The sequence below is a fragment of the Micropterus salmoides genome, unplaced genomic scaffold, assembly GCF_014851395.1.
Source record: "Micropterus salmoides isolate LMB-PRFRI ecotype aquatic unplaced genomic scaffold, ASM1485139v1 Ms_hic_scaffold_58, whole genome shotgun sequence".
Lineage (NCBI taxonomy): Eukaryota > Metazoa > Chordata > Actinopteri > Centrarchiformes > Centrarchidae > Micropterus > Micropterus salmoides.
In genome coordinates this window covers 1-25,000 of record NW_024044326.1, presented here as the reverse complement: position 1 = coordinate 25,000, position 25,000 = coordinate 1, and the positions used below count along the sequence as shown (strand labels likewise).

Genomic DNA, 25,000 nt, shown 5'->3' with positions numbered 1-25,000 from the left:
CTAATTATAGGCTACTCGGTTGATAGAAACTACTTTTCCTTCCGCCTGTCAAAGTCATGCTTGCGCTAAGGCTCTGTGACGGAGCTTCTTTGAAGTGAGCTGCTGCAGCCCTTTACGTTTCCCGCGATTGAATACTGACTATGGCTGTATTTTAGCTGTGAAGTTAATAATGACGCTGTGAGTGATGTGTGTGCAAAGACAGTGAAATACTTTGGCAACAGTGCAAACTTCGCTAAACATCTGAGATTAAGTCAACATAATATGATGATGTTATGAAGCCGCAGTTCTGAGCAGGATATTTTCATTATAATTAAAGAATATGACAGTAGTTTGATGTCTTGTCATTATGCAGCTATTATTTTGAATTGGTAAAGCCACAGCCTACTCCTTACTTCTCTCATAAATACAGAAACGGGAGAGGGAGGTCACATTAAACTAGAAATAAAAAAAAGGAAAAAATATTGGTATCGGTATCAGCAATACCAGCCTGGGTATTACTTGGTATTGGATCGGATAGGAATTAAGTGGTATCACATATCACTAGTGGCAATGTTAGCATTGATCTCAAAGCATTACAGCTTAGACTGACCTCAGCCTGTCAAGCATAATCAGAGATGTCCCATAATCGTAATACATATGTAGGAAAACACTTTTGATTTATGCAGGAACATGATTCAACTTTAGTGCCACCATGTGGCCAATCTTCACATGTTTTCACCAGGGACAAGAACAGCAAAATCTTTTTCCATTTTTTTAATCTATCAGACTTTTTTTTTATTGTGTAATAAGCATCACAGCCTGGAGGGGCTGATGCACTGTTGTTTTGTACATTTAATGTAGTGCATCATTACATAAAAATTCCAGTTTTGTAAGTACATTTGTTGTTTATGGTTTTGTCTCTTATTTCATGCTGACTTATTCCCTTTTTTTTTGTATGTTTGTAACCAGTGTGTAATGTAAACATTTGTTTCACAGTTATGGAAAATATAGTATTTAGTTACTTTCCTGGAAACCAGTATTGCACATTGGCTCTAAAAGTATTAAGAGTTAGTGACAGGTGGTTAAAAATACACCTTTAAGTGTTAAGTTAAGAGTCAAGACACTATGAGATGCCTTTGCCTTTCCTAGACTTATTGAATGAATACTTTGAACAGATGTTACATGCAACTGTATAGTAAGGCCACAAGATGTCACTGCTATCACAGCACACACCCACCACAGTCGTCGCTAATGATGTGTCTTGTCCAGTGCTGTTTGCATTATACTTCAGGTTACTGATGGAGTTAAGGGGATTAGCAACTAGCAAGACCCGTGCAGTGCAGAACATTGTGCAAACAGCAGCAGGTGGTCTGACATGCATTGCCTAGGATGTATAACAGCTGAAATCAAGAAAATATAGTGGGTTTTGCAGCTTCTTATCGATTTAACTCGCAGTCAGATCCCACCCCGAGGACCCGGCTCGTCCATTCAATTGGTCTGTCATAAACCTATTTCATGCAATTCTCTGTCTGTCACTCAACGCCCCAGTATCTCCTCCTCTTTGCTTGGCATCATACTGGTGCGTGTGTGTGTGTGTGCGCGCGCCGACCTGGTTCCAGCGACGAGCTACCCGAAAGCCAGCTGTTTGCAGCGAATAGATTTCTGGCAAAAGCCGCCGGTTCTGCACGCATTTACCCCCTGTTTCAGGCTGTGGTCGTAGCCTTATATTTTACCGTCAAAATGAGTCAGGATGTGATGGGGTGCTGTCCTGCTATCGCTAGCTAGGCGGACAAATTCCTTCAACCAGCTTTGCTGTTTCAATCACTGCGGGTTGACACAACATTAGCTAGCTGAGGCGTTGTTAAGTGAGCTAGCGGGCTAGCAAGGCAGCGTTCGTAGTCGTTACGTGCAAGTTAGCCAGTGTTAGCTAATGTAGTTACTTAGCAAACGGACGCATTGCTGCGGCGTGGATCGTGCAATAACGGTGATTACTAGCTTAACTAGCAAGGACTACTACTTTTTCTAGCGTAAACTAGGAAGCTAACGTTGGGGCAACTGCGCCGATACTAACTGTTACGGGTTTGGATGTCGCGACACTGCAATTTTGAAACACTTTTTTTTTTTGCGGACTGTGAAGGTATAATTGGACCACAGTGACAGACGAAAGGGTAGAATTGGACCAGCAAGTGACAGAGGGGGTTAATGGTTTAAAGCAGGTATTAAGTGGCTAATCTGTGACAGCCGCAGTAACGTTAATTTTAACAATATCTGGCAGAGCATCTCTGGGAGGCCCCGCCGTCTCCTCACTCCCTCCCCTGTCCGAATCTCCCGTGATCTGCCGAGAATACACGGGTGAAGTCGCAGTTGCTCTCGGCTGGGGGGACAACTTGACAGCGAGGCCCCTACTTAGTCTCCCCTCCCCCCAGTCCCATCCACCCATCTGTCCAGTCCGACAGACCACCTCCTCCGCCTGACATCGAAGCGAGTACCGGGGATTCGGGATAAACTGAAACCGTGGGCGAGTGTTGCCGGGTCCCGTTTAAACCGGGCTGCCAAAACCAGAGGGGATGACTTTGGAGTCCATGATGGCTTGTTGCCTGAGCGAAGAGGCGAAGGAGTCGAAACGAATCAATGCAGAAATTGACAAACAACTCCGCCGAGACAAGCGAGACTCCAGGAGGGAGCTCAAATTACTACTTCTCGGTATGTGACGTGCTAATTCTATAATACATTTTTTTTTTTTTATTGTCATGTCTTGTGTCGTTGTATGGAAAACCAACCTCCTTGGGCCTTCTTGGCAATGCTAGCAAATAACGTTATGCTACTTGTTAAGGTTGCTAGCAGGACGCTTGGTTTAAGTAACGAAATGCGTGGTTTGTCTTGCAAGCTTGTTGGGTTGAATTTATTAACTGTCTTGTCCAGGTGCATCTGTACAAGAACTGGCTAACCAGCGGTAACGTCGCTGTCTTTTTATTCGAGTGGACTATTTGCATTGGTGTGCATACGACAAGCTCATTTGGCATCGAAGTTACTAAGATGTAACCGTTTACAAGCTACCACATGCTTGTCAGTGGGCCAGTTGGACATCATGGACTAACGATAGCCCTCAAGCTAACCTGTCGCCCAGTTTTAAAACTTCCACTGTGGTTTGTTAGCTGGTGGTGGTTAAAATGTGAAGATGGTCACTTGATGATTGAAGAAGTAGTAGCTTTGTATTTGCCCTACACTGTTGCTTTCAGGTTGCATAACGTTTGTACAACTGGATGAGCCTCCAGGTGCCTCACCTATAACGTTACCTTGCTTGGTGCCCATTCATCCATTTATCAATTTATCCTATTTATTACTAGTTTGCACACAATCTACCCTTCCAGATGACAAGGATACTGTGGGATTTGCCCCCTCATCCAGAAGTCTAGCAGAGTAGGTTAGCTATTTTTATAGCTGGTGTGTGGGCAGGTGGGAGCTGCTGTTGAATAAGTTGCTCTGTGCTGCATTGATTCATAGTTCCGTGGACACAAAAAGGAACAATAGGCTATGCTGTACCACAAATGTACGCCTTTCAGGAGAATGTATTTTGTGTGCACGCATCTTCTAAAACACTGTTGTTAAACCTTATGTGCATGATCTGACCAGCCAGCCACTTAAAACAACAGATAAGTGTGAAAGCTCCTTGGGAAAAAAAGAAGCTGGTGTCCCTTTTTAGGACAATTAGAATGATCTAGGTTGCATCCTTAGTTTCTAAACGTTTGCTCCCATTTATCGCCCACCTAAAGCAGCTCTGGTTATTTGACATGTGTCTCCTTTCGTTTCCCTGCTGAATACCTCAGCTCAAAGAAATAGGCCACACTAGAGCCATACTATTGATGCGACATATTCCATTCTGTGTTATACATTTAAATCGCTACTGCACACTGTTGTACCTGGTGGCCCAGGTGAGCGGGGTTAAGAGTTTGTTTTTATGTCACCGTTTTGAAATGGTTTACTTGTGGGCTGCAGTCATTTCTCATCAGATGATCAGAGAAGGGTTGGGTTGACTTAGTGATTCCACGATATTTAGAAATTTTGGATGCTCATTTACACTCTTTTGCATCAGCTGTTTCCAGTATATCTCTGATTTTGATGGCAGATACTTAAGAAATTATTATCAAAGTGTCAGTGTTTGAAAAGGAGAAGGCAAGCAAGAACTGCAATCAGTCGTGGTGTAAGTGGCCCATCCTGTGTGAGTTAAGGCTGTCAGTGGATGCCCGGATAAGGACGTGTAAGGCAGGATTAGTGCAGGTTTTAATAGGCTTGGTTAAACACATCCGCTGCTCAGACTTTGAGATGCCACTGACTCCTATTATCCCCTGGCATTATTCTCAGGCCTACAGTCCTCCCTGAGCTGCCTGCCTCTCCACACCTCACTGGAGGAAGAGGACAACCTCTGTTCATGAACGTTTACCAACCACATTCCATCAAGTGTATTTTAAAGGGTAGAGAAAGTGATATTGAGCTGTATATTGAGTACTGGGCGTTTATCCATCTCAGTTGAATGTTGTGGGTTTTTGTTGTGTCATTGGCTACCCCTCAGTCCAGTGCATGCACAGGAGATGGGTAGTACATTGTAGCTCGGGTCAAAGCAATAGATTCTACAGATCCTGAAACAACAAATGATTCTGATAATTAAAATGATTAAAATGTTTGTGCAATTATTTATGTGGACAATTCACAAGAAATGTAGGGTACTATAATATTTAAGAGTATAATTCACAAATGTTTTGTTGCAATATATGCACTGTAATAAACAGGTTATTACTTGACTACTGACAATTTCTTTCCACGGTTCTTCTGTAGGACAGCCTCCAGATACTGCCCAAACTTCTCTTACATGGGCAATGCTCCTCCTTGTTTAGAAAGCTTGCCCGGACGTAGCTCAAAAAGCCACAAAGTCTAACGAGCTTGCGTCTTACATCTGCCGATGTGGTCGCACTTTTGAGAGTTTGTTGAAGTTTTGAGCTCTTGCTTGCGCGCCGACTTTCTTTGTGTGTGGGGGTTGCTGAGCCCAGCCCTCGGTTAAAAACACATCAGAGAACAGAAAGGGCGCCTAAATGACACCAAAACACAACAGTGTATTTTTTTCTTTTTTTTTTGTCCATGGAAAAAATACTTATAATGCTAGGGAAAATGCAAATTTTTTTTTAATAAATTGCATCCACATTTTGGCCGATTCCACGTTTTACAGTTTATTCCATTTGTATTGTAAAATTCCGTGATTCCATCCGTGTTTTCTGCGTCCCAGAAATCATAGACCTCAACATAATTACGTACCAACTGAAGTCCACGGTGACATCTTAAAATTGCTTGTAAATCAGAAAAAAGTCGTGTCCCCTTTTCACCAGACAACACACTACGAGCCTCTGTCCTCCCTTTTTTCCCCTCCCCAGATTGTACTAGCACATTTAAGAAGATGGAACAATGCTTGAAAAATGATGTAAATGATAAATTCTTAGTCAAAATAGTTTTAACAACTAATCCATTTATCTACTAAAAATGTTTCAGTTCTAGATTGATATAAGAGCTACTGCTGCTTGAAGCATGTAGTGTTTTTCTAATTCAGGTCCACCCTGCCCGTGTCTCTCTCCCTTCCTGGCAGGGTTTACAATATGGCCAGGGTGCACTGCCAAAATAGCTATGTCTCGACAAAACAGTTATGAGGTTTGGTTCCATTTCATGCCAGTCACAGGCAGGAAGTTTCCAAACTAAGAATACAGTGAGGGTGAATGTTAGGGTTAGTTTTGCAGGTGAAAGCTACAACAACCTCAAGCTTACCTCTGCCAGGGCTGCAGCAGTGCCCACAGTTTGGCTGCCTGTCACTGAGGGCCATATCAGGCCATACCACCAGCTTCCTGCTCCACAGACCAGTGGTTTGCCTCTACTTGGTCAAAACACAGTGGGCCAAGAGCTGTGGCCTTTGCTGCATCGGGTAAATGAACTGCTGGAGCGAGCGAACGGTCAGTAAAGTGAGATGGAAGGGCAAACACTTTAGGGTTTCTCAAAGTGCTGACCGTGGTAAACTGTGAGCTCCCACTCAAGCTGTCAGTGTACGAGTTGGCATTCACTTTTCATGAAACTGTGGGTTTCACATGAAGTATGAGGGACAGAATGCTTGGTGATTAGTAAAAATTAATCCTAACAATGACTTCAGAGAGGCATTTTTGGTCCTCAGAGAATTTGTCAAGCACAGTTTTTAAGAAAGGGGTCGGACTGGGGCAAAAGTTGGATTAACAGCCAAAACGGATGGCTTGGTAGCATGCCATCCCAGGCAGAAGTTTAATGTACATTCGTTTGCCAAGTCCACATTGATGGAGTTGTTCTTGTTGATCCTTCCCGTCTCAGCAGTTACCAGGTTAAGACATCCTTCAGAGGAACAGTCTGATTGAACTAGGAAGAGGATCAAGGGTTAGGCTCAGATGTTTTGCTGACCTTCCTTCTCTTGCCAAGCTGTCTTATTTTGATCATATATGGCAATAGGGATCTTCAAGCTCGACTCCTCAGTGGTTGAGAATGTGTGTGTGTGCGCGCGTGCCAGTGAATGTGAAGCAATGTAGATGGTCAGTTATTACTGAAATCCTCTTTATCATGGTCAGTCTAACACATTTTAATATGGAAATTATTGAGACAGGCCTTTGCAGTATTTGAGAGTTTAGAAATCTGATTGTGATATTTTTGATATATATTTCATATATAAAGAAATGACATAAGCATAGTTTAAAAATGAAGTGACCAAGATATGTACTGAGTTGGATATTTTTACTGTTGAAAATAAACTTCTCTGGCGGGAAAAACTAGGGCTGTTCAATAAAACAATAATAATTATAACGATATAATTTCTCTAACAATATAACAAATGTTCAATAAATCTTCAATACATGTTTGATTCAATTAATTTATATATTTTAATTGTTTTTAATGTTCTACTTCAGATTTGTTAAGTGATCCACTGTTTGACATCAAGTGTTCTGCCCATAAAGAATAGTTTAAAACCCCAATTAACCATCTGGTTTCTTCAACTTTCACTCAGGAGCAAAAATCAGCCTATAAACTTCAAAGAAATAAGTATTTGACATTTATCGTGATAATTATTGTTGTCAAATGATGTGAAAAAATAATTTCTGATAACATTTTTGGCCGTATCGCCCAGCCTTAGGACAAACTATGTAATTAATGCACAGTTTCTAAATTATTTCTGTTTCTGAACTACAATTTCTTGTTTCGTATCGGTTGACATATGCACCAAAACCAATACATCTAGAACAATCTATAAACCCAACTGCTACAACATGTAGCTGTCATTTATTCTCAGTGTAGTTTTTAAAAATAAAATAATAGATCTGAAATAGTAAATTCTTCTGCACTGATAAAGCTTCAGAGAAGCACTTGTACAGCCATTTTGTCTTTTTATGAGCACATGTGGTTGTGAATGTAGTGGGAGTATTGCTGTCAATGGGAATGTTTTGCCAACCTTCATCATTCAGAAATACGCTTCCATGACTTGAAATTTTATATTAAAATTAAAGCGTGAAAGTAATGTGTTCTCTTTGGTTAAAATGCTTCATTTGATCTCATTGCTTGCAGGACTACAGCTACTAATAATACTACTACTACTGCTGCTGGAGAAAAACTATTTATCACAACCAGTGTTACCAAAAGCTTGTCCAGTTCTCTCCTGAGTATCTTTAAGGCCAGGTACATTTAACTCTAGAAACAGGGAGGCTCAGTACTACAGTGGTGAAGGCCAGAATTTGTCTTCCTTTAATTTGATTTTGTGCAGGAGGGGCCGTCGCATGCTTTTTTATCAGAAAGTTGAGAAAGGCACACAGTAAAGGTCCCGTGCCAGGCTCAAACAGGGGATGTTGCAGTTCATGGTCAGTGCCTTAAACTCTTTGGCCTTCAGGGTGCAAGGGTTAAGGGAGTGCAAACTCCCTTAAAAAAATCTCGGAGTTTTGTGAGTTGTTGAGTTAGGGGAAACTATATTTGTTGTGAAACGCTGTCTACTATAAAATCATTATTATTGATCCCCTCTTGTAAATTCAGGAAATGTAATGCATGACATTATTCCTTTCTTTGTATACAGTGTCAGTTTGTCCCGGGGTGTTGCAGTACTGGCGTGAAAGCTGCTCCGTCACTAAACAGCAGATCAGCTGTGATTTCAGTGGAACTTTCTGTTGCTGCAGCAGAAACGTTCATTAAAAGATGCATTTTTGAATGCAGTATTTATTGTCTTGACTGTTAATTAGCACATGCCTTTAACAACCTCAGGTTTAATTTAAAGGCTAATAGCTAAATGAGAGGCATTGCCATTTTGCCATTCATAATCCGAATAGTCGATTATTCGTTTCAATAATCAATAGATTAATCGACTATCATAGTTGTTAGTTGCAGCCCTAATTTTAACATTACACTGCACAAGTATAAAATGTGATATGTCTCTTTAAGTCATTCATTAATCTTGAAGTCACAGGGAAGGAAGTACAAACAGTATGTTCTCCATCACAAAACATAGCCAGTGCCTCCATCCAGACGACTCCCCTCTCAGCTAGTTTTCCGTAAATGCTCTGGCAGCCAACCTCAGCCAGCCTTGCACACACTCTTTGTCTCTCTCTGCCACATGCAGCGTTTTATACTGTTGCTCATATTGCTCACAAGTGCTCAGATAAACACACATGTTCTTAAATGGGGCCATGGCTGCTTCTCCGGAGATATGGTGGTGAAGGAGGCTACATGGTGACTGTCCCACATACCACTGCTACCCCAGTCCCCAGACAGGACGGGGACCGGCCTGCCTCTCTGTTCACTGCCAGTATCTTCAGCTTCTCTGTGCTAACAGGATGACATGTTCATTCCTGTTTACTCCCACCAGCTGCTGCGTACAGTAAAGCCCACACGTTGCTGTGATCGTTTCAATTTCTGTCACTTCATCTTTCAGTTTCAAGTTAGATTTGGAATAATAGACTGTGCTTACGCTTGTCAGTTTTTTGGAGGATGTTAGGTGCTACGTGGTTGTGAATTCTGTTGCGAACACCTAATGCAGACAGGTTTAAATGAGTGCACAGGAGATGTGTAATAAACGTGTTCTGCCCATGTGTGGCTGTGGAGTGATGATATCTCATAGAACCTCCATAATGAGATTCCCTAAAATAAGAGCAGTGTCTTAAGAAATAATGTCAACATCTAGGACTTTGCTGGTTTTAGTTTGACACATGGTGTATATTGCAGACTGAAATACTGCTGCTTGCTACAAATCTTTTGTATAGCCTGTATTTGATTTTTCTTTTTTGCTCACCCACACCCACTCGAGCAGAACAGCACTCGGCGCATACTCACTGGTGAACAGACAAAGCCGTCCTAAGGTGGTCAAATGAAGGTGTGCGTACAATGATGTCCAGTGCATGCTAAAGCATGTATATTCACTTTACAGACACCCACACATAGAGCACTCCGCAGATGCAGAGACAGTCGCACAAAGCAGTACTGGTGTGCTCAGAACCTAACAGCAAGCAGCACATGTTGGAAAGCTGCAGTAGAGCTGAGAGAGACATAGTGCTCTTTCTTTTGTCTCTACTCTTTGTGTGTGTGTGTTGCTGGAGTCCTGTACTGTATGCAAGGCCCATGCCATTGCAGAAAAAAGTAAGAAAATGGGCCATCACAGTGAAGGTAACATCCGTGCCTTGAGGTTGACCACAGGATCCGTGTCCACAGTTGGTTAAGCAGCTGGTGTGTGTGTGTGTGTGGTGTAGCTCCGGGCTGCCTTGGCTCAATCCCTTTCCTTTGTACGCCTGAAAGAGGCCAGTTTCCAAGATGAATTTACTGAAAGATTGAGACCCACACTACATTTTGGTTAGCCTTGTGACTGCCTGATTCATATTGTATCTTTCCAGGGCGCTGATAAAAAGGCGAACACCTGGCTGATGCCAACTTTGAGGTTTGGATAATACTTTAACCTCTGCTGCATCTATGCAAATTTCTTTGCTCTGCTGAGATTGGATTGCCACGCGCTGCCTGAAGGAGAGTTCATAAACCCAGATAAGCAAACACTTTTCATACCAATGGACCGTTATATTTGTGTGTATTTGCATGCAGGTTAGCCATGATGCTGATAATCCCCATCTCTTGTTCATGGAAAGCTGTGACGGGCATTGCATAGGGAAGCCGGGGTTAGCACAAATGGGCCTTGCTTGTGCATGTGGCCTTTAGTGGCCACCCCTGCCTGCATGTGAAGCACAATGGAAGAATTATAGGATATTTGCAGACGGTGTAAACAAAACTGCTACTTTCTGTGTAGGGTTTGCATGTTCTCCCCGTGTCTGCGTGGGTTTCCTTCGGGTGCTCTGGTTTCCCCCACCATCAAAAACATGTTAGGTTTCTTCAGTCAGTGCTCTGACCATAAGATCTGAAGTTGGTCCTCAAGCACTGCACAGCGGCTGCCCACTGCTCCCTTGAGGGATGGGTTAAATGCAGAGGATGAATATCGCAACATGTATGTGACAAATAAAGTACATTTGACTTGATTTAATTTGGCTGTTCAGAGCAAGTTTTAATTTTGCGCTTATTGTTGTTGGGTTACCCCTGAGACTTCTAGCTCCGTTCCAAGAAACACACCGGCTCCACAAAAGACCAGTGTTGGTGTGTGGGCTGTGTAGTGTACCTTGCATTGGAGCATAAGCTAAGTGCGCGCTCTCTCTCACACACACTCGTAGCTACCTAGAAAAGAAAGCGTTATCAAACCCAAGTAGTGTGTGAGCTATTAAAAGGTGACCTCCTTTTTTTAGGTCATTACCTAAAAAGAATGGATAGATTCTGCTTATGAATATCCAAAATTCTTGACAGAGAGGGATGCGAATGGAGAGTCATATTTCTAGCCTAAGGGAGGTTAGGAGGGGTTGCGATGAAGGGGAGGAGGGGAGAGAAAGTGTATTAGTGGGGGAGAGCTGGTGAGGGCATGTAAATGGTGGTGGCTGGTGCTAGTACAATCTGGGGAGGGGAAAAAAGGGAGGACAGAGGCTCGTAGTGTGTTGTCTGGTGAAAAGGGGACACGACAGTTACGAGAACACAGCGGAGGGAGATCTTGTGACGGGGTCACGAGAAATAAATCAGACATCAAGCTGGAGAGTGATCCCCTCGCTCCTTTGCTGAAGCAGTCTGCAGTCACTACCAGTACGCTAGTGCCGCAGCCCAATACAAAGAATACGCTATCTGTACTTAACTCTTTTTTTGTTAGCAAGACAATCACAGTTTTTATTAGGCTGGCTACCTTGTAGGCACCAGTCTGTAGAATTCACTGCAATGCATTGATTCACCCTGGAGAAAGTATAAAGATAAAAGGGGTTTTTGCTGAATCACATGAGTCTATCCAGTCTATGTTCTCCAAAATTGGACATTTTGTTGAAAAAGCAGATGGAGGAGGGTTGTTTCCCCGTATGGACACAGTGTTTAAGCCCAAATGTTGTATCTGAGATTAAGGCATTTCTCCCTGCATCAGTTGAGAGGCCGCTATGTCTCCCAACATTTTTACTGTCCGTGGCATTAGGAACCCTCTGGCACTGACCTCAGACCGGCTCCCAAAAGATTCTGTTGGATTCTGGTGCACCAAAAAGATGAAGAGCACAGAGCGAGCCTGAGGGGCTCAGAGTTATATTTACTGTCTGCTACGAGAGAGAGAGAGAGAGAGAGGGCGGATGGGAGGGGTTAAAAAAGAAAAAGGAAAAAAAACACAGGAATGAAAAAGAGAGGGAGACAGAGGAGGGGTTGCTATGGTAACGGAAATATGGCTGCTCTTCAAAAACCTTGAATGTAGGTGGTGGTGAGATGAGTGTGTGTGTGTGTGTTTTTTTCCCTCCTCGTCTTTCCCTTTCAGTTTTGCAGATATTATGGATGTGCTGGATCCCTTTTGATTTCACTGAGGACTGAAATGCCATCAGCGTGTGTGTGGCCTGAGGGTAGAAGGCTAGTGTGAAATGTGGGTTAGGCCCAACAGCCCCCCCGCCCCCAGCAAATAGGGGTTTATTTGGCAGTCACTGTAAGTCTTCAAAAAAAAAAAAAATAGTTTGCACTCCCCCCCCCGAAATCAAGGAGGTTTTGGTGAATAGAAGCAGAATGAATGTTTCCAAGTGTGTGCCTATAATCCAGAGCCCTTTCTTAGGACTCCTTATCATATGTGTAAATCTGGAAAACTTACACTACTTGAAATATTGCGATGATCTTACAGCCAGACAGGGACTCAGGAGGCAGTGGAGGAACAGTGAAGGAATGCAGCCTTTTGACATTGACCTCGGCTGTCACCTTTAGGCAGTATACATCCTCATGTAGGCCAAGTTGTCTTAATCATCTTTATTAAATTAGCTTGCATTATCCCCTCACCCCCCGCTCATCTCCCCTCTTCTCCCTGGAAACATTTTTGAGTCGTTCAAACTGTGTGATAACATCCTGACGTCGGACAAAGATGCTTTGACATGTTAGCAGTTTATAAACTTGGAATTTCAATAGAGCGATTTCATAATGCGCAAAACTTTACTTAGACAGGCATCTCATCGAGTTTTGAGAGAAGTATTAGATTATTAGATTGGCTTGATTTGCCTTGCTTATTGATGAACAGAAATGAATGAATCTTAATTCAGCAGGCTGCAGCCTGTTGTTGGATCTTTTCAACTTGCATCAATGTTTTCAGTCATTTTTGTGGATCATCTGTCACAGGTCAAAGATTTGGCTTGGCTTGTCATCTTGGCACAAATGAGGAGCCTCATTTCAAAATGAATTATCCACGAATTAGAATGGACTAGTTTAATAGGAGAGGCAATATGAATAAAATTCTGATCACAGTATATTGGTGCTGAACGATTTAGAAAAAATATCAAATTTTGGTCAATGCGGCATATTACCTGAAAAGTCATGGTACTAGATCACATTGTTGTAAAGTAATATAAGCATTACTTATATACTTGCATATCAGCATTACTATAAAGCGGTCCTGTCCTATGTTCATGATTTTCATTACATTGCCTACAAATGGTCTGAGATATTAAGGGGAAAGATACACAACGCTATGACAAAACTCTGGCAGTATATAACGTGACATCACCCAACCCTAGTGTCTAACTGTGGGCTTTTGTTGTCTATTATAGATGTAATTCAGAAATAGTTGTATCATTAGAAACACTGTCATAGTGCTTCTGGTGCAATTGCGACTTTTGATGTACTAGTTAAAAAAGTGAGAGCTATAGAAAAGTCTCTGTCCTCACTCCCCTTTCATCTGTCACTTGCTGCATAGATACATGACTATAATTGGAAAGTGGCCAGAGACTTGATACTATAGGTTTATGAAGAATGCCATTTTATGTTAGATGTTTTCCCTTGACTCCATCTCCTTTTGTGAGGCAGACAGTGTCCAGTGAAGGTGAAGCAAAATTTTTTATTTTTTTATCTGAATATAAAACCCCAACACAAGATGTCTCAGCAACATTGCTCATGTCCATGAGCATGTGATGCACCTTAGAATAGCTTAAAACTACAGGGTTTTCCCAGTTTAATGTGAGCTTTAGATTAATATTTTGCTGTTGGTCGGGGGGTTTGGGGGTCCCCCCCCCCCAAGAAAATGTTATGTTTTCCAATGATAAATTTGTAATTTCACATCATATTGGGCCATTATTTTCACCATATCTCTGAACAAATAGCTGGAAAAGCTAGAGCAGGTAATAAATAAACAACACCCAAAGATCAGTCTACTGGAGGAACTACAACCTTTAGATCTGGAGAAACTAATTTGGTTGGTTCTGTTGCTCCACAGTGATTTTACATTGATGGCACAGCATGTTTAGGGCATCACCCCTAAGCCTTAACGGCAGGAAAACCCTGTTAATATGACCTCAGAATCATTATAGATACGACTGTTCATGTTTGCCTTTTGTATCTTCATTTTACAGCTTCTGACATTTATCTGTAGACATTAATATAAAAAATAGGCAACATGAGAAACCTCCTCCCTTCTGAGGTGCATTTTATTTGCACATTAAAATCCAAAAAGAAATGTCTCCTCTGTAGCTTATAAGGACTAGTTTGCATCATTAATTAGCTTTACTAACCTCAGCTCCTCCAGTCACCTCTGTCCTTTCTTTTCCAAAACCACTTTTTCAGACTGAAAACTGAAAAATAATTGAATCAGTCTGTACAGGACAGAGCTGCAGGCTACGTCAGTTTAGTCTGTTTGTACCTGATCTCAACATTGAACAAGTAGGCAGTAATAAAATACAGCTTCCAGGTACTTTGCAAGTTACATAGCAGCTATGTAGCTGCTGTAGAAGCTTTCCTGCTCAGCTGCACAGTCTGAAGGGGAGGGGAGATGTTAGCTAACTTAGCGCTAACCGGCTTCACTTTTCCAGCAGGTGGGAAACGACAGACTTTTCTTGGTCTTGAGAAGCTAACACACTGTAACAGACACCGTACATTTACTGCCAGAATATTTTCCTCCGCTCGCGTTCACCGTCACTTTCTGCTGCTCGGATAATCAAACACTCGCTACGCACCTCCTGATTCAGAGTTACGCTGCTCTTATAACACCATCTTTCACGTATGTTCTGCCTAGAACGAGGAGAGGAAGCGAGCCGAGCATTGAGTGCTGCCGTGCTCGCACAGTGTGCAAGTGAAAACATTTTTGCGCATAGTTTAATGATCGTGGGACATTTTAGTAGCCGCCGCTCCTGAATGCATATAGGGGAAACACTGGTGTCTCACCTTCCTCCCATTCTCTTGGTATCATCAATGAATGAATGTAATTGTGTACTGTGTGTAGACTATTAGGCAAACAAAACTGCCAGAAACAAAACTGTGTATGTCACCTCTTGTCTCCTGTTTCTTGATCTCTTGGACTAACATTATTAATATTCTGGATGTGATAACAGGCCATCTGTGCCAACAACATAACTTTGCTAACTCCATGTCTGTGTCCTGTTCAGGTACAGGAGAAAGTGGCAAGAGCACCTTCATCAAGCAGATGAGGATCATTCATGGAGCCGGGTACTCAGACGAGGATAAGAGGGGCTTCATCCGACTTGTTTACCAAAACATCTTCACCTCCATGCAGTCCATGATCCGCGCCACTGAGACCCTTAAGATCCCCTACAAATTTGAACAGAATCGGGTAAGGACTGCACCATGGACGCTAACCTCCCAGCTAGACCAACTGCATGTTTTAAGTCTTTCCTAGGAAAATCAGGCGCATAAGAAGTGATATATTTAGTTTGTCCAGCAGAAACATTATCTTTGGAAATGGGTGAATATGTGGGTGGTTTGGATCAGCCACCAGGTCCAAACAGACAGTGAAAAAAGTTACATACAGATTCTCTCAGATATCTTTGGCTGAATTAATGATGAAAATTGATGAATCTGGTAGCTTTTTTGCTCTTTTTATATCTGCCCCATTGTCTCTCATTTCCCTTCCCTGTTCATCATTATCCTACATCTCAATTTTCTCTTCTCTTTATCTCACCTTTCCCCCCTTGCCTCCGTCTTCCCAGTCTAACGCCATGCTTGTGAAGGAGGTGGACATCGAGAAGATCAATGGGTTTGACCATCCCTACATTGTGGCTATAAAAAGCCTGTGGGCTGACCCAGGGATCCAAGAGGCCTATGACCGCCGCAGAGAGTACCAGCTCTCTGACTCCACTAAATAGTACGTCTGTCTGTCTATGTGTGTTTGTGTCTCTATGTGGAGACATCAGGTATGATCTCTGTCTGGGATTTAAGACTGTCTGGGATTTAAGAATAGTATTTGTGTGACTGTGTGTGTGAGTGTGCTTAGGTAATTTTTCTGAATGTATGTCTGTGATGCTCGTTTGGGATTCAGTAGATAACCGCTTTTAGAAAATTCTGAATTTTTAAGGATTTGATTGGTATCCTGACCCTCTAATGTGTGGCAGTTGTCTCCAGAGATCAAGACTCCGGTTTTCAAAATAATTAGGGTGTGTTGAGATGTGTGTTTGGTGGGCTGTGTATGTGTGTTCTCTGTGTAATTACCTTGTTGGTTTTGTAATATATGCTGGGCAGGGCAGCATATTATCATTTTGTCCAGTTGCTTTTTCACAATTCATTAGTCACAGGTGCAAGAGCCATTAAAAACTATTCTGATTTAATTTCTTTTGTAATAATATGTGACCCCAAGCTTAATGGCCAAAGTCACTTGAGTCACTTTCTAGTGACCCCTGGTTGTGAACTCACTGTAGTACAATTAAATGCTGTTTAGAGTCGGCATGCGTGCATGCATGCTTGCTATGTTGCCAATATGAATGCTATGGTAAATATGTAAGCTATGTACTTGTGTTGTACAGGTGTGTGTGTGTGTGTGTGTGTGTGTGTGTGTGAAAGATAAGAAAGTAATTTAAAAGTCTATTTCAGTGTTATCCAAAGTCTTGTAATGTATATCTCCAGTTACCTTAGCGATATAGACCGAGTGACTGCAGAGGGATACGTTCCCACCCAGCAGGATGTGCTGAGGGTCCGTGTTCCCACCACGGGTATAATAGAGTACCCATTTGATCTGGAGAACGTGATCTTCAGGTACCCCCATGGCACCTGGACTGCAGCATCACTGTAGCTAGAGGACAGAAACCACTGACTACAGTCAGGATATTAACTTTTTTTTTTTTAAAAAACAAAAAAATTCATTACCAGATGATTTGTATACAAAGGTTACTTTCTCAGTGCAATAATGACAGTTACAAAATTGTAAATGCCCTCACATTACTATGGTGAAAGCACATGTTACTTGGCAAGAGCCCATTTGCCTGAATAGATCCAGTTGTCCTATGGAGAAAAATAAAGATTATGTTGTGTTTAGATCAAATGAGCCTGAAGGCAACATTGGTTAACCTGATTAGATATCAGTGGTTTGTGTTCAGAATTGTGCTGAGGTTCCGTCAGGATAAAAACTAAAGGCCCTTTCAGACACACCGCTATTTGAGCGGCGCGCTGTGCTTGACACAGCAAAAAGCCACCATGGTGTGGCGCAAGCTATTAGAAATAATGGGTTTCAGAGCGCAATGGTGCCGTTGTGGTGTCTGAAAGAGCCTTAAGGCCGGACATACTGCACTGAAGCATGTGGGGAGCAGCCATTAAATACCAGATAAAGAAGGATTAGACAGTGATGTCAAAGATTCTCCAGGAAGTCATTATAAAATCAGTGAGGCAATTGGGCACAGTTAAAAATACATAAAATGTAAACTTTTTAAGTTGATTTTCAAATTGAAACACCTGTGGGGTGGGGGGGAAGTAGGAAATGTATTTCCTGCTATCCTTGATGTCATATCGTCCGAACCTTCTGTATCTAACCCAGGCGCTGCTGTCTCTGCTGCTGAAGTCACTGCTGCTACGGTCACTGATGCCACCTCACTGTCTACAGCATAATCCACAAACTACTTGACCTCACTGCAAATTGCTGTCAATTAAAAAGAGAGTCTATTAAACAAAGCTACACTTCAGTTAACAGCTAATCTCAAAAGTCTTATGTTGGTTTATGGACAGAGTGTTGGTGGAACAGCGACACTAACACCCTTTTGTTTCTGAAATGTGGCCTTTTCTGTGAAGCCTCCTCAACAGGACTGATCCACACTTCCTGGAATGGCAGGGGGGTTGCGGTAATTGCCTGTCACGCTTTATATAACTGTTTTCCTGTCTTTTTTTTTTTTCTCTTTTTCCGACTGGCCTGCCTGTAGTTATCTTTCCGATCTGGATCGTATTGCAGATTCCAACTATCTTCCCACTCAGCAGGATGTGCTCAGGGTGCGCATCCCCACTACAGGAATCATAGAGTACCCATTCGACTTGCAAAGCATCATTTTCAGGTAGAAAGACGCCTGTTTTGGCTCAGTCCCTCTTTATGTTGACATCATTAACCCATACGCCATGTGTTTTTGTCCAAAGCTCCAAATGAACAATGTTTTTTGTCTTCCCATTAAAGGAAAGAACTTGTAACCCATGACTTTTAATTTATGCATTTGACTTAAGTATCTGTGTTCCATTCTTAAACGCTTCCCTCCGATCAGAATTTGAAGTCATTACCATTTTTTAGTGTCAAAGTCCTACTCTTTCTTTTACCTCCTGCCACCGACAGCAGTCATACACACATAACACAACCCCCTAATGAACACAAAGTCCTACATTCTGGTGCTCGGTCTCTGTAAATGGGTCAGCTCCTCTCTTCTTTCTCCTCTCCTCCTTTCCTCTCCGGCTGGCAGAAGAAACGAGGTCGTCCTCTCCGTGGTGGAGGAATGTTATTTTGGGCAGCAGGTCCTGCAGGGCCTATATTGGCCCTGGGTCTCTGTGGACCACAGTGGACTGGGCCACCACCAGGGGGCAGCCTTGCATTGTGAATTATAATAGATTTGTGCAGCTTCCTCAGAGACCTTGAGACACCAGGTCTGGAGGCTTGCAACTGTGCGTCCAGAGGTGTAGCTAAGTACACAAATTTAAGTGTTTAAATTTTACTTATTCCATTTATATAAAGGTTTCCTTACAGGAAAGATATTACTATATCAGTTGTCGCTAATGAAGGCTTAATGAAACTGGGACCTAAACTCCCTGACGATTGAAGGGTGACCTTGCCAAGGTGAAGCTTAGGAAGCTGAAACCTTAATTAGGATCCACACATGTATCAGTCAGGATTGCTTTTCACGAATGCTTCAGCAAAAGTGCTGAAGTCAAAGTTTTTCTAGGTTATATGTATTAGTTTGTCTCCCAAGAAATTAAATATCATACTTCTTGATGCAATTTCCTCAGCTTGTAGCTTCTCATTAGGTTACATAGGAGGCGTCCTTCTACCATGAAAAGGATCTCACCATCAGAGGTGCCCCCTGTATTTTTCATGAACATTTCAACTCTGCCTCCTGTCCTCTGTCTGTCTATCTTTTGTCCCTGAGCCCCCTTTCATTTCTTCTTCTGCCCTTCATTTTATATTCTTCCTGTTTCCCCATTTGTCTTCTCAAAGCGCATTTCAAAACATCACAGTTGTGTTTGTGCGGTGCTTTATCACACACACACCAGAGAAGGTTGAGAAAGCTGTCTGGTAGATAAATTAATGCCTCGTGACCCTCCACTTTCACCGCACCACATAAACCGAAGTACAGATTGATCTAGTATCAGATGTAGTTGTGTGACCAGATGAATGCTACTCAGTCAAGAACTCCAGTAAGGTTTTTCCTTCAAGAATACCTATTTCCTACAAAGACTGTTGGAATGCACAACCCAATATAACAGTTGCTCTCAATCTTTTTCTGTCCCCTACCCAACACATGTAAATGGATTAAATTCCTTATCAATCATTAATAATATTTGGGGAGCAACAAATAAAAAAAGGATCCCTGTTGATTGAAATAAAAGAAATGATTTAGGTCAGCACGATGGCACGAAAACTATTTATTTCCCTACATAAATCATATTCATTAAGATTAGTTCCACTCCATTTTTTCCCCTAGTCATTATCAACCATCCATATCGGTTGATAGTAACTGGTTGTTTTATATATCACACCTGACTTTCTGGACTTTTGATAAACAGTGAAAATAACACAATTTCCTAAACTGAGTGGCATTGGTATTTAAAACTGATCCTAGATCTGTCTTAAACAGTAAGCTTTCATCTTTGTGGCGGCATGCATGACTCGCTTACTTAACAAGGACAAAAGCATATTCACACTGCACATTTGTTTCTTATTTGTTTAGTTTTCTTGCCAAATATAGAGATCTGCACGTTTTCCCTGAGATGCTTTAAAGGTCATGGCCAAGAAGTTGTAAATTTGATTAATCATCTTCTTAAGGTTTTGAATCTATCAGGTGTGTGTTTTTCTGTTACAAATGACCAGGACCCCAAATAACTCTTCCTATGTCTCCTGAAATGATAGTAAAAATATGCTTTCACGAGTCGCAGGGTGCTGAATTTTTTTAAGGAAGACATACACCAGAGAATTTGTTTAAGACAAAACTGACCATTATAGTGTTATATACTCCTTATTTTGTACAAAACAGCATAATTCAGTATATTTGTTATGTAATTGAATAAACAGGGTTCACAACTTGGTGCCTTTAGTAAATATATCTTGATGGATTCAAAACATTCCTTAAGAAACACCAAAGTAGTACAGTAGACCAGTGGTTCTCAAAGTTTTTCACGTTAAGGGCCCCTAAACTGACACAAATTAGACCATGGACCCCCATTTGATAGTTTAGTTCTTAAATATTTTAGTATAGAAAGTGTATGAAACCTATAACCAAAATATTCATACATTCTGTCATTGTGTTACTGCATTGAATTATAGTAAGAATAAATGGTTCCCCTTTTTGCTGGGGACTCCCTGGAGCGCTCTCAAGGACCCCAGGGCGTCCCCACACCCCACTTTGAGAACCACCGCAGTAGACAATACAAATTTGAACTGTTGTCCTGTTAAAACTCTTCTACACTTGTTGTCCCCCTCTTCACCTTCATCCTGCTGTCAGGATGGTGGATGTAGGGGGTCAGCGGTCAGAGAGGAGGAAGTGGATCCACTGCTTTGAGAATGTCACCTCCATTATGTTTCTGGTGGCACTGAGTGAGTACGACCAGGTTCTCGTGGAGTCAGACAACGAGGTAGGTGGACAAAACCACAGCTTGTTTCAAGTATTTGTTTTGCATGTTCCACTGATGCCTTTATCTGTAGTAAAATGAAACTTAATAACACGACTGTGCTTTCTGCACCAGAACCGTATGGAGGAGAGTAAAGCTCTGTTCAGGACTATCATTACGTACCCCTGGTTTCAAAACTCCTCTGTTATCCTCTTCCTCAACAAGAAGGACCTACTAGAGGAGAAGATTGCCTACTCACACTTGGTGGACTATTTCCCTGAGTTTGATGGTGAGATCAGTGTGTGTGAGAGAGAGTGTGAGAGTATTGACTAATCTGGCCCATTGCTGATCTAGGAATGTACAGCTGGAAGTCACATCCTCCGATGATTGTACAGTATCTTAAAAAAGTGAGTACACCCCTCACATTGTTGTAATATATCTTTTCATGTAACAACACTGAAGAAATGACACTTTGCTACAATTTAAAGTGTACAGCTTGTATAACAGTGTAAATTTGCTGTCCCGTCAAAATAACACATCACACAGCCATTAATGTCTAAATCACTGGCAACAAAAGTGAGTACACCCCTAATTGTCAAAGTGTCAATATTTTGTCCGACCACCATTGTTTTCTAGCACTGCCTTAACCCACTTCGGCATGGGCTTCACCAGACTTTCACAGGTTGCCACTGGAATGACAAAGCTGGTGGATGTTAGAGACTGTGCGCTCCTCCAGCTTCCATTTGTTTGGCCAGTCCATCACCTTTACCCTTATTAGCAAGGCAGTGGTTGTCTTGGAGGTGTGTTTGGGGTTGTTATCATATTGGAATACTGCCCTGCGGCCCAGTCTCCAAAGGGAGGGGATCATGCTCTGCTTCAGTATGTATCCACTCCCGCCTGTACCCTCAAATATTGTGACATGCAGAGTGAAAAAAAAAAAAAAAGGACACAAATGTTTGGGCTATGCTAAACGGACGGAAACCAGCGAAGCTGTGCAGTGAGTAAACCTTACTCCCGACACCTTAGGAGACGTAATGGCGAGTGACGTCAGTGGCCACGGAGTTTAGCTCCCTTGTCAGCGTGTCTGCCTCCCGTACTCGAGGTTGCTGGTTCGAGTCAGGCCCGTACAATACGTTCTCGGGAGCAGTCGAATGCACCCTTTTCAACTTCGTTGTTGACTCCATCTTATCAGCACTACTGCGGAACCCCCAGTATATTTTTTTAACCGCCCACTCCCGCCCGCAGCTAAGTTAAAACTGCCCATTCCATTTGTGTTGGGTCCTGCGGGATCCCAATCCCAATGCAGCTCTCTACTCCGCACCTGGTTGCTACCACACACTCTTGACACCATCTGAACCAAATAGGTTTATCTTCGTCTCATCAGACCACAGTACATGGTTCCAGTAATCCATGTCCTTAGTCTGCTTGTCTTCAGCAAACTGTTTGCGGGCTTTCTTGTGCATCATCTTCAGAAGAGGCTTCCTTCTGGGACGACAGCCATGCAGACCAATTTGATGGTCTGAGCACTGACAGGCGTCAGCCCCTTCAACCTCTGCAGCAATGCAGGCGGCACTCATATGTGTATTTCCCAAAGACAACCTCTGGATATGACACTGAACATGTGCACTCATCTTCTATGGTTGACCATGGCGAGGCCTGTTCTGAGTGAAACCTGTCCTGTTGAACCGCTGTATGGTCTTGGCCACCGTGCTGCAGCTCAGTTTCAGGGTCTTGGCAATCTTCTTATAACCCAGGCCATCTTTATGTAGAGCAACCATTATTTTTTTCAGATCCTCAGAGAGTTCTTTGCCATGAGGTGCCATGCTGAACTTCCAGTGACCAGTATGAGGGAGTGTGAGAGCGGTAACACCAAATTTAACACACCTGCTCCCCATTCACACCTGAGAACTTGTAACACTGAGTCAAATGACACCGGGGAGGGAAAATGGCTAATTGGGCCCAGTTTGGACATTTTCACTTAGATGTGTGCTCACTTTTGTTGCCAGCAGTTTAGACATTAATGGCGGTGTGATGTGTTATTTTGAGGGGACAGCAAATTTACACTGTTACACAAGCTGTACACTCGCTACTTTTACATTGTAGCAAAGTGTCATTTCTTCAGTGTTTTCACATGAAAAGATATAATCAAATATTTACAAAAATGGGGTGTACTCATTTTTGTGAGAGACTTTAGCTTATGTGAATGTGTTATCCACTATTAAAAGTCTGAAATTGCTCATTGTAAGAAATCGATCTATTGTCTTATCAGTTTATTTGTCCCAGTATAACAAAGGGTATGTAATACTTAACTGTGATGGATGCAGTGGCATGATGCGTTTAAAGGAGTAGTTCAACATTTTGGGAAATACAGAGGATTTATCCCACGTTCATGTCTGTGTGTTCAGTATAGAGCTTATCTCATCTTGACGTAACAACTGGCAGCTGAGGGAAACGGCTAGCCTGGTTCTCCAAAGTTTAAAAACTCAACCTAGCACCTCTAAATCTTAGCAATTAATAAGTTGTATCTTGTTTTGTTTAATTTATAGAACAGTGTTTTTTGTTTTTTTAAATGTCAGTTTGTGGTTTTAGGGGGCATGACATGTTGAAACTGATGAACCCAGGAATCTAGCTCAAGCGTGGGCTGCTCTTTATGGTCAGTGAGCACAAGTTTTATTCTAGATGGATGTCTGTGTACAAGTATGATGGTGCCAGACCTGTAAAGCACACTGTGAAGACAAGACATTTCTAACACAAAGGTTATTCAGACTACTTTACATTGACTATTGCTTGTCAACAAATAGTTACAGCAGGAAACTCCCACTAAAACTGCTTATTATTCCTGTTTTTGTATGAATTTTAAAAAATGTGTTACAGTGTGTTAATTAGTGAGATTCGGAGCTTAAAGCTGCAGTCGGCAACAATTGCTGTCGACACAATGGTTTTGGGCCCAGGGCAGAATGCCCCAGGCTTCAGAGGCAGCTGCGGCAATGTCTAACAGAGGGATTAGAGGCTAGTACACCACTGACCCCCCTCAAAAGTTATTCTCCACTGTTTGTCATTACGCCTCTTTGCTACTTGTCAATACAAGCGCCATAGCATCAAACACGCTGAGCTCTGTGTGGAGCCGGGATGTGATCACACATGTGTTTTCTATATGCTGGGGCAGTGATTGAGACTGCTCCTGGCTCTGGTTGGTTGTTTTCACTCAGGAGAAGGAGCGGGGGATTCTTACAAATGGTTTTAGGAGCATGAGGATGAGCCAGAGGAACTGGATTTTTTTTTAAATTTATTTACAGATTATCTGTCTCACGTACTGTTAAGATATTGTGGCAGTTTTAGCAAATATGAAGAAATAAGAACTCCCTACTCCTGCTTTAAGATTAGCTGCTGCTACAAGCTAACGCTATTGTTATTTCTACACAGGTGGAAGGGAGAGTGAAACTTGGGATCATTAGAAATTACTAATTAATTAATACTACTACACTTTAGGCCAGCCATGTTTCTGTTCTACACAAGTACTCAACATGTGGTTGGTGACTCTTCCCGGTCAGCTCACTCTTATTGGCTATTTTCACACTACAGGATTTCAAGTAGTAAATATAAAACATATATATTTAGGATTCAAAATTAAGACTAAAAATCTGCAGCTTATCCTCCAATGTGGGGCCCTTTTAAAGCTCCATACTCAAGGCACAGACATGATTAATCAATCGTGTCATCTGATGCTCAAAAATAAAATATAAAATTATTTCCCCCTCCTAAAAGTTTCCTTATTATTTTTAAATGACTTTATGTTGAGAAATATGTCAACGCTTGCATGTGCTTGTCTGTCTCTGTATCTCAGGTCCCCAGAGAGATGCACAGGCAGCGCGGGAGTTCATCCTCAAGATGTTTGTGGACTTAAACCCAGACAGCGACAAGATCATCTACTCTCACTTCACTTGTGCCACGGACACTGAGAACATCCGCTTTGTGTTTGCAGCTGTCAAAGACACCATCCTACAGCTCAATCTCAAAGAGTACAATCTGGTGTGAGGGCTCACGTATGACGCACATCTCCCCATTGCACAAATGCGCACTTCTTTTCGGAGTGTGCACTCAACTACACATGCATAACACAGAGCGCGCGCACACACACACACACACACACACACACACACACACACACACACACACACACACACACACAGAACCCTTATTTTTTCCAGTACAGTACATTCACAAATCCTCCCACCTCCAAACGCCACCCCTTGTCTTTCACCAAAGCTCGTCCTCTTCCTCCTCCACTCGGCAGCTTAAGTCCTTGCTCCTCCCAAAGCTGCTCCATGTGTCAGATTTGGCCCTGGCTGCTGGCTCTGGCACATTTCATCTGGCACACAAACCTTTCACACAGGCTGTACAG

At 42.3% G+C, this 25,000-nt stretch overlaps 1 protein-coding gene across 2 annotated transcripts; it reads left to right on the top strand.

The window, feature by feature from the left end:
- The first annotated feature begins 2,546 nt into the window (after positions 1-2,546).
- Positions 2,547-24,800, top strand: LOC119889655 (guanine nucleotide-binding protein G(q) subunit alpha). 2 transcript variants are annotated; one of them, XM_038700461.1, is made up of 7 exons: positions 2,547-2,682; positions 14,964-15,148; positions 15,525-15,679; positions 17,718-17,846; positions 20,493-20,622; positions 20,734-20,887; positions 24,443-24,800. In XM_038700461.1, exons 1-7 carry the CDS (start codon positions 2,547-2,549, stop codon positions 24,631-24,633), a joined length of 1,080 nt encoding a protein of 359 aa, XP_038556389.1. In that variant the 3' UTR covers positions 24,634-24,800. The 2 variants fall into 2 exon arrangements, with proteins under 2 accessions (XP_038556389.1, XP_038556390.1); XM_038700462.1 differs by lacking the exon at positions 17,718-17,846 and adding an exon at positions 16,435-16,563 and having other exon boundaries at positions 24,443-24,633.
- Positions 24,801-25,000: the final 200 nt, after the last annotated feature.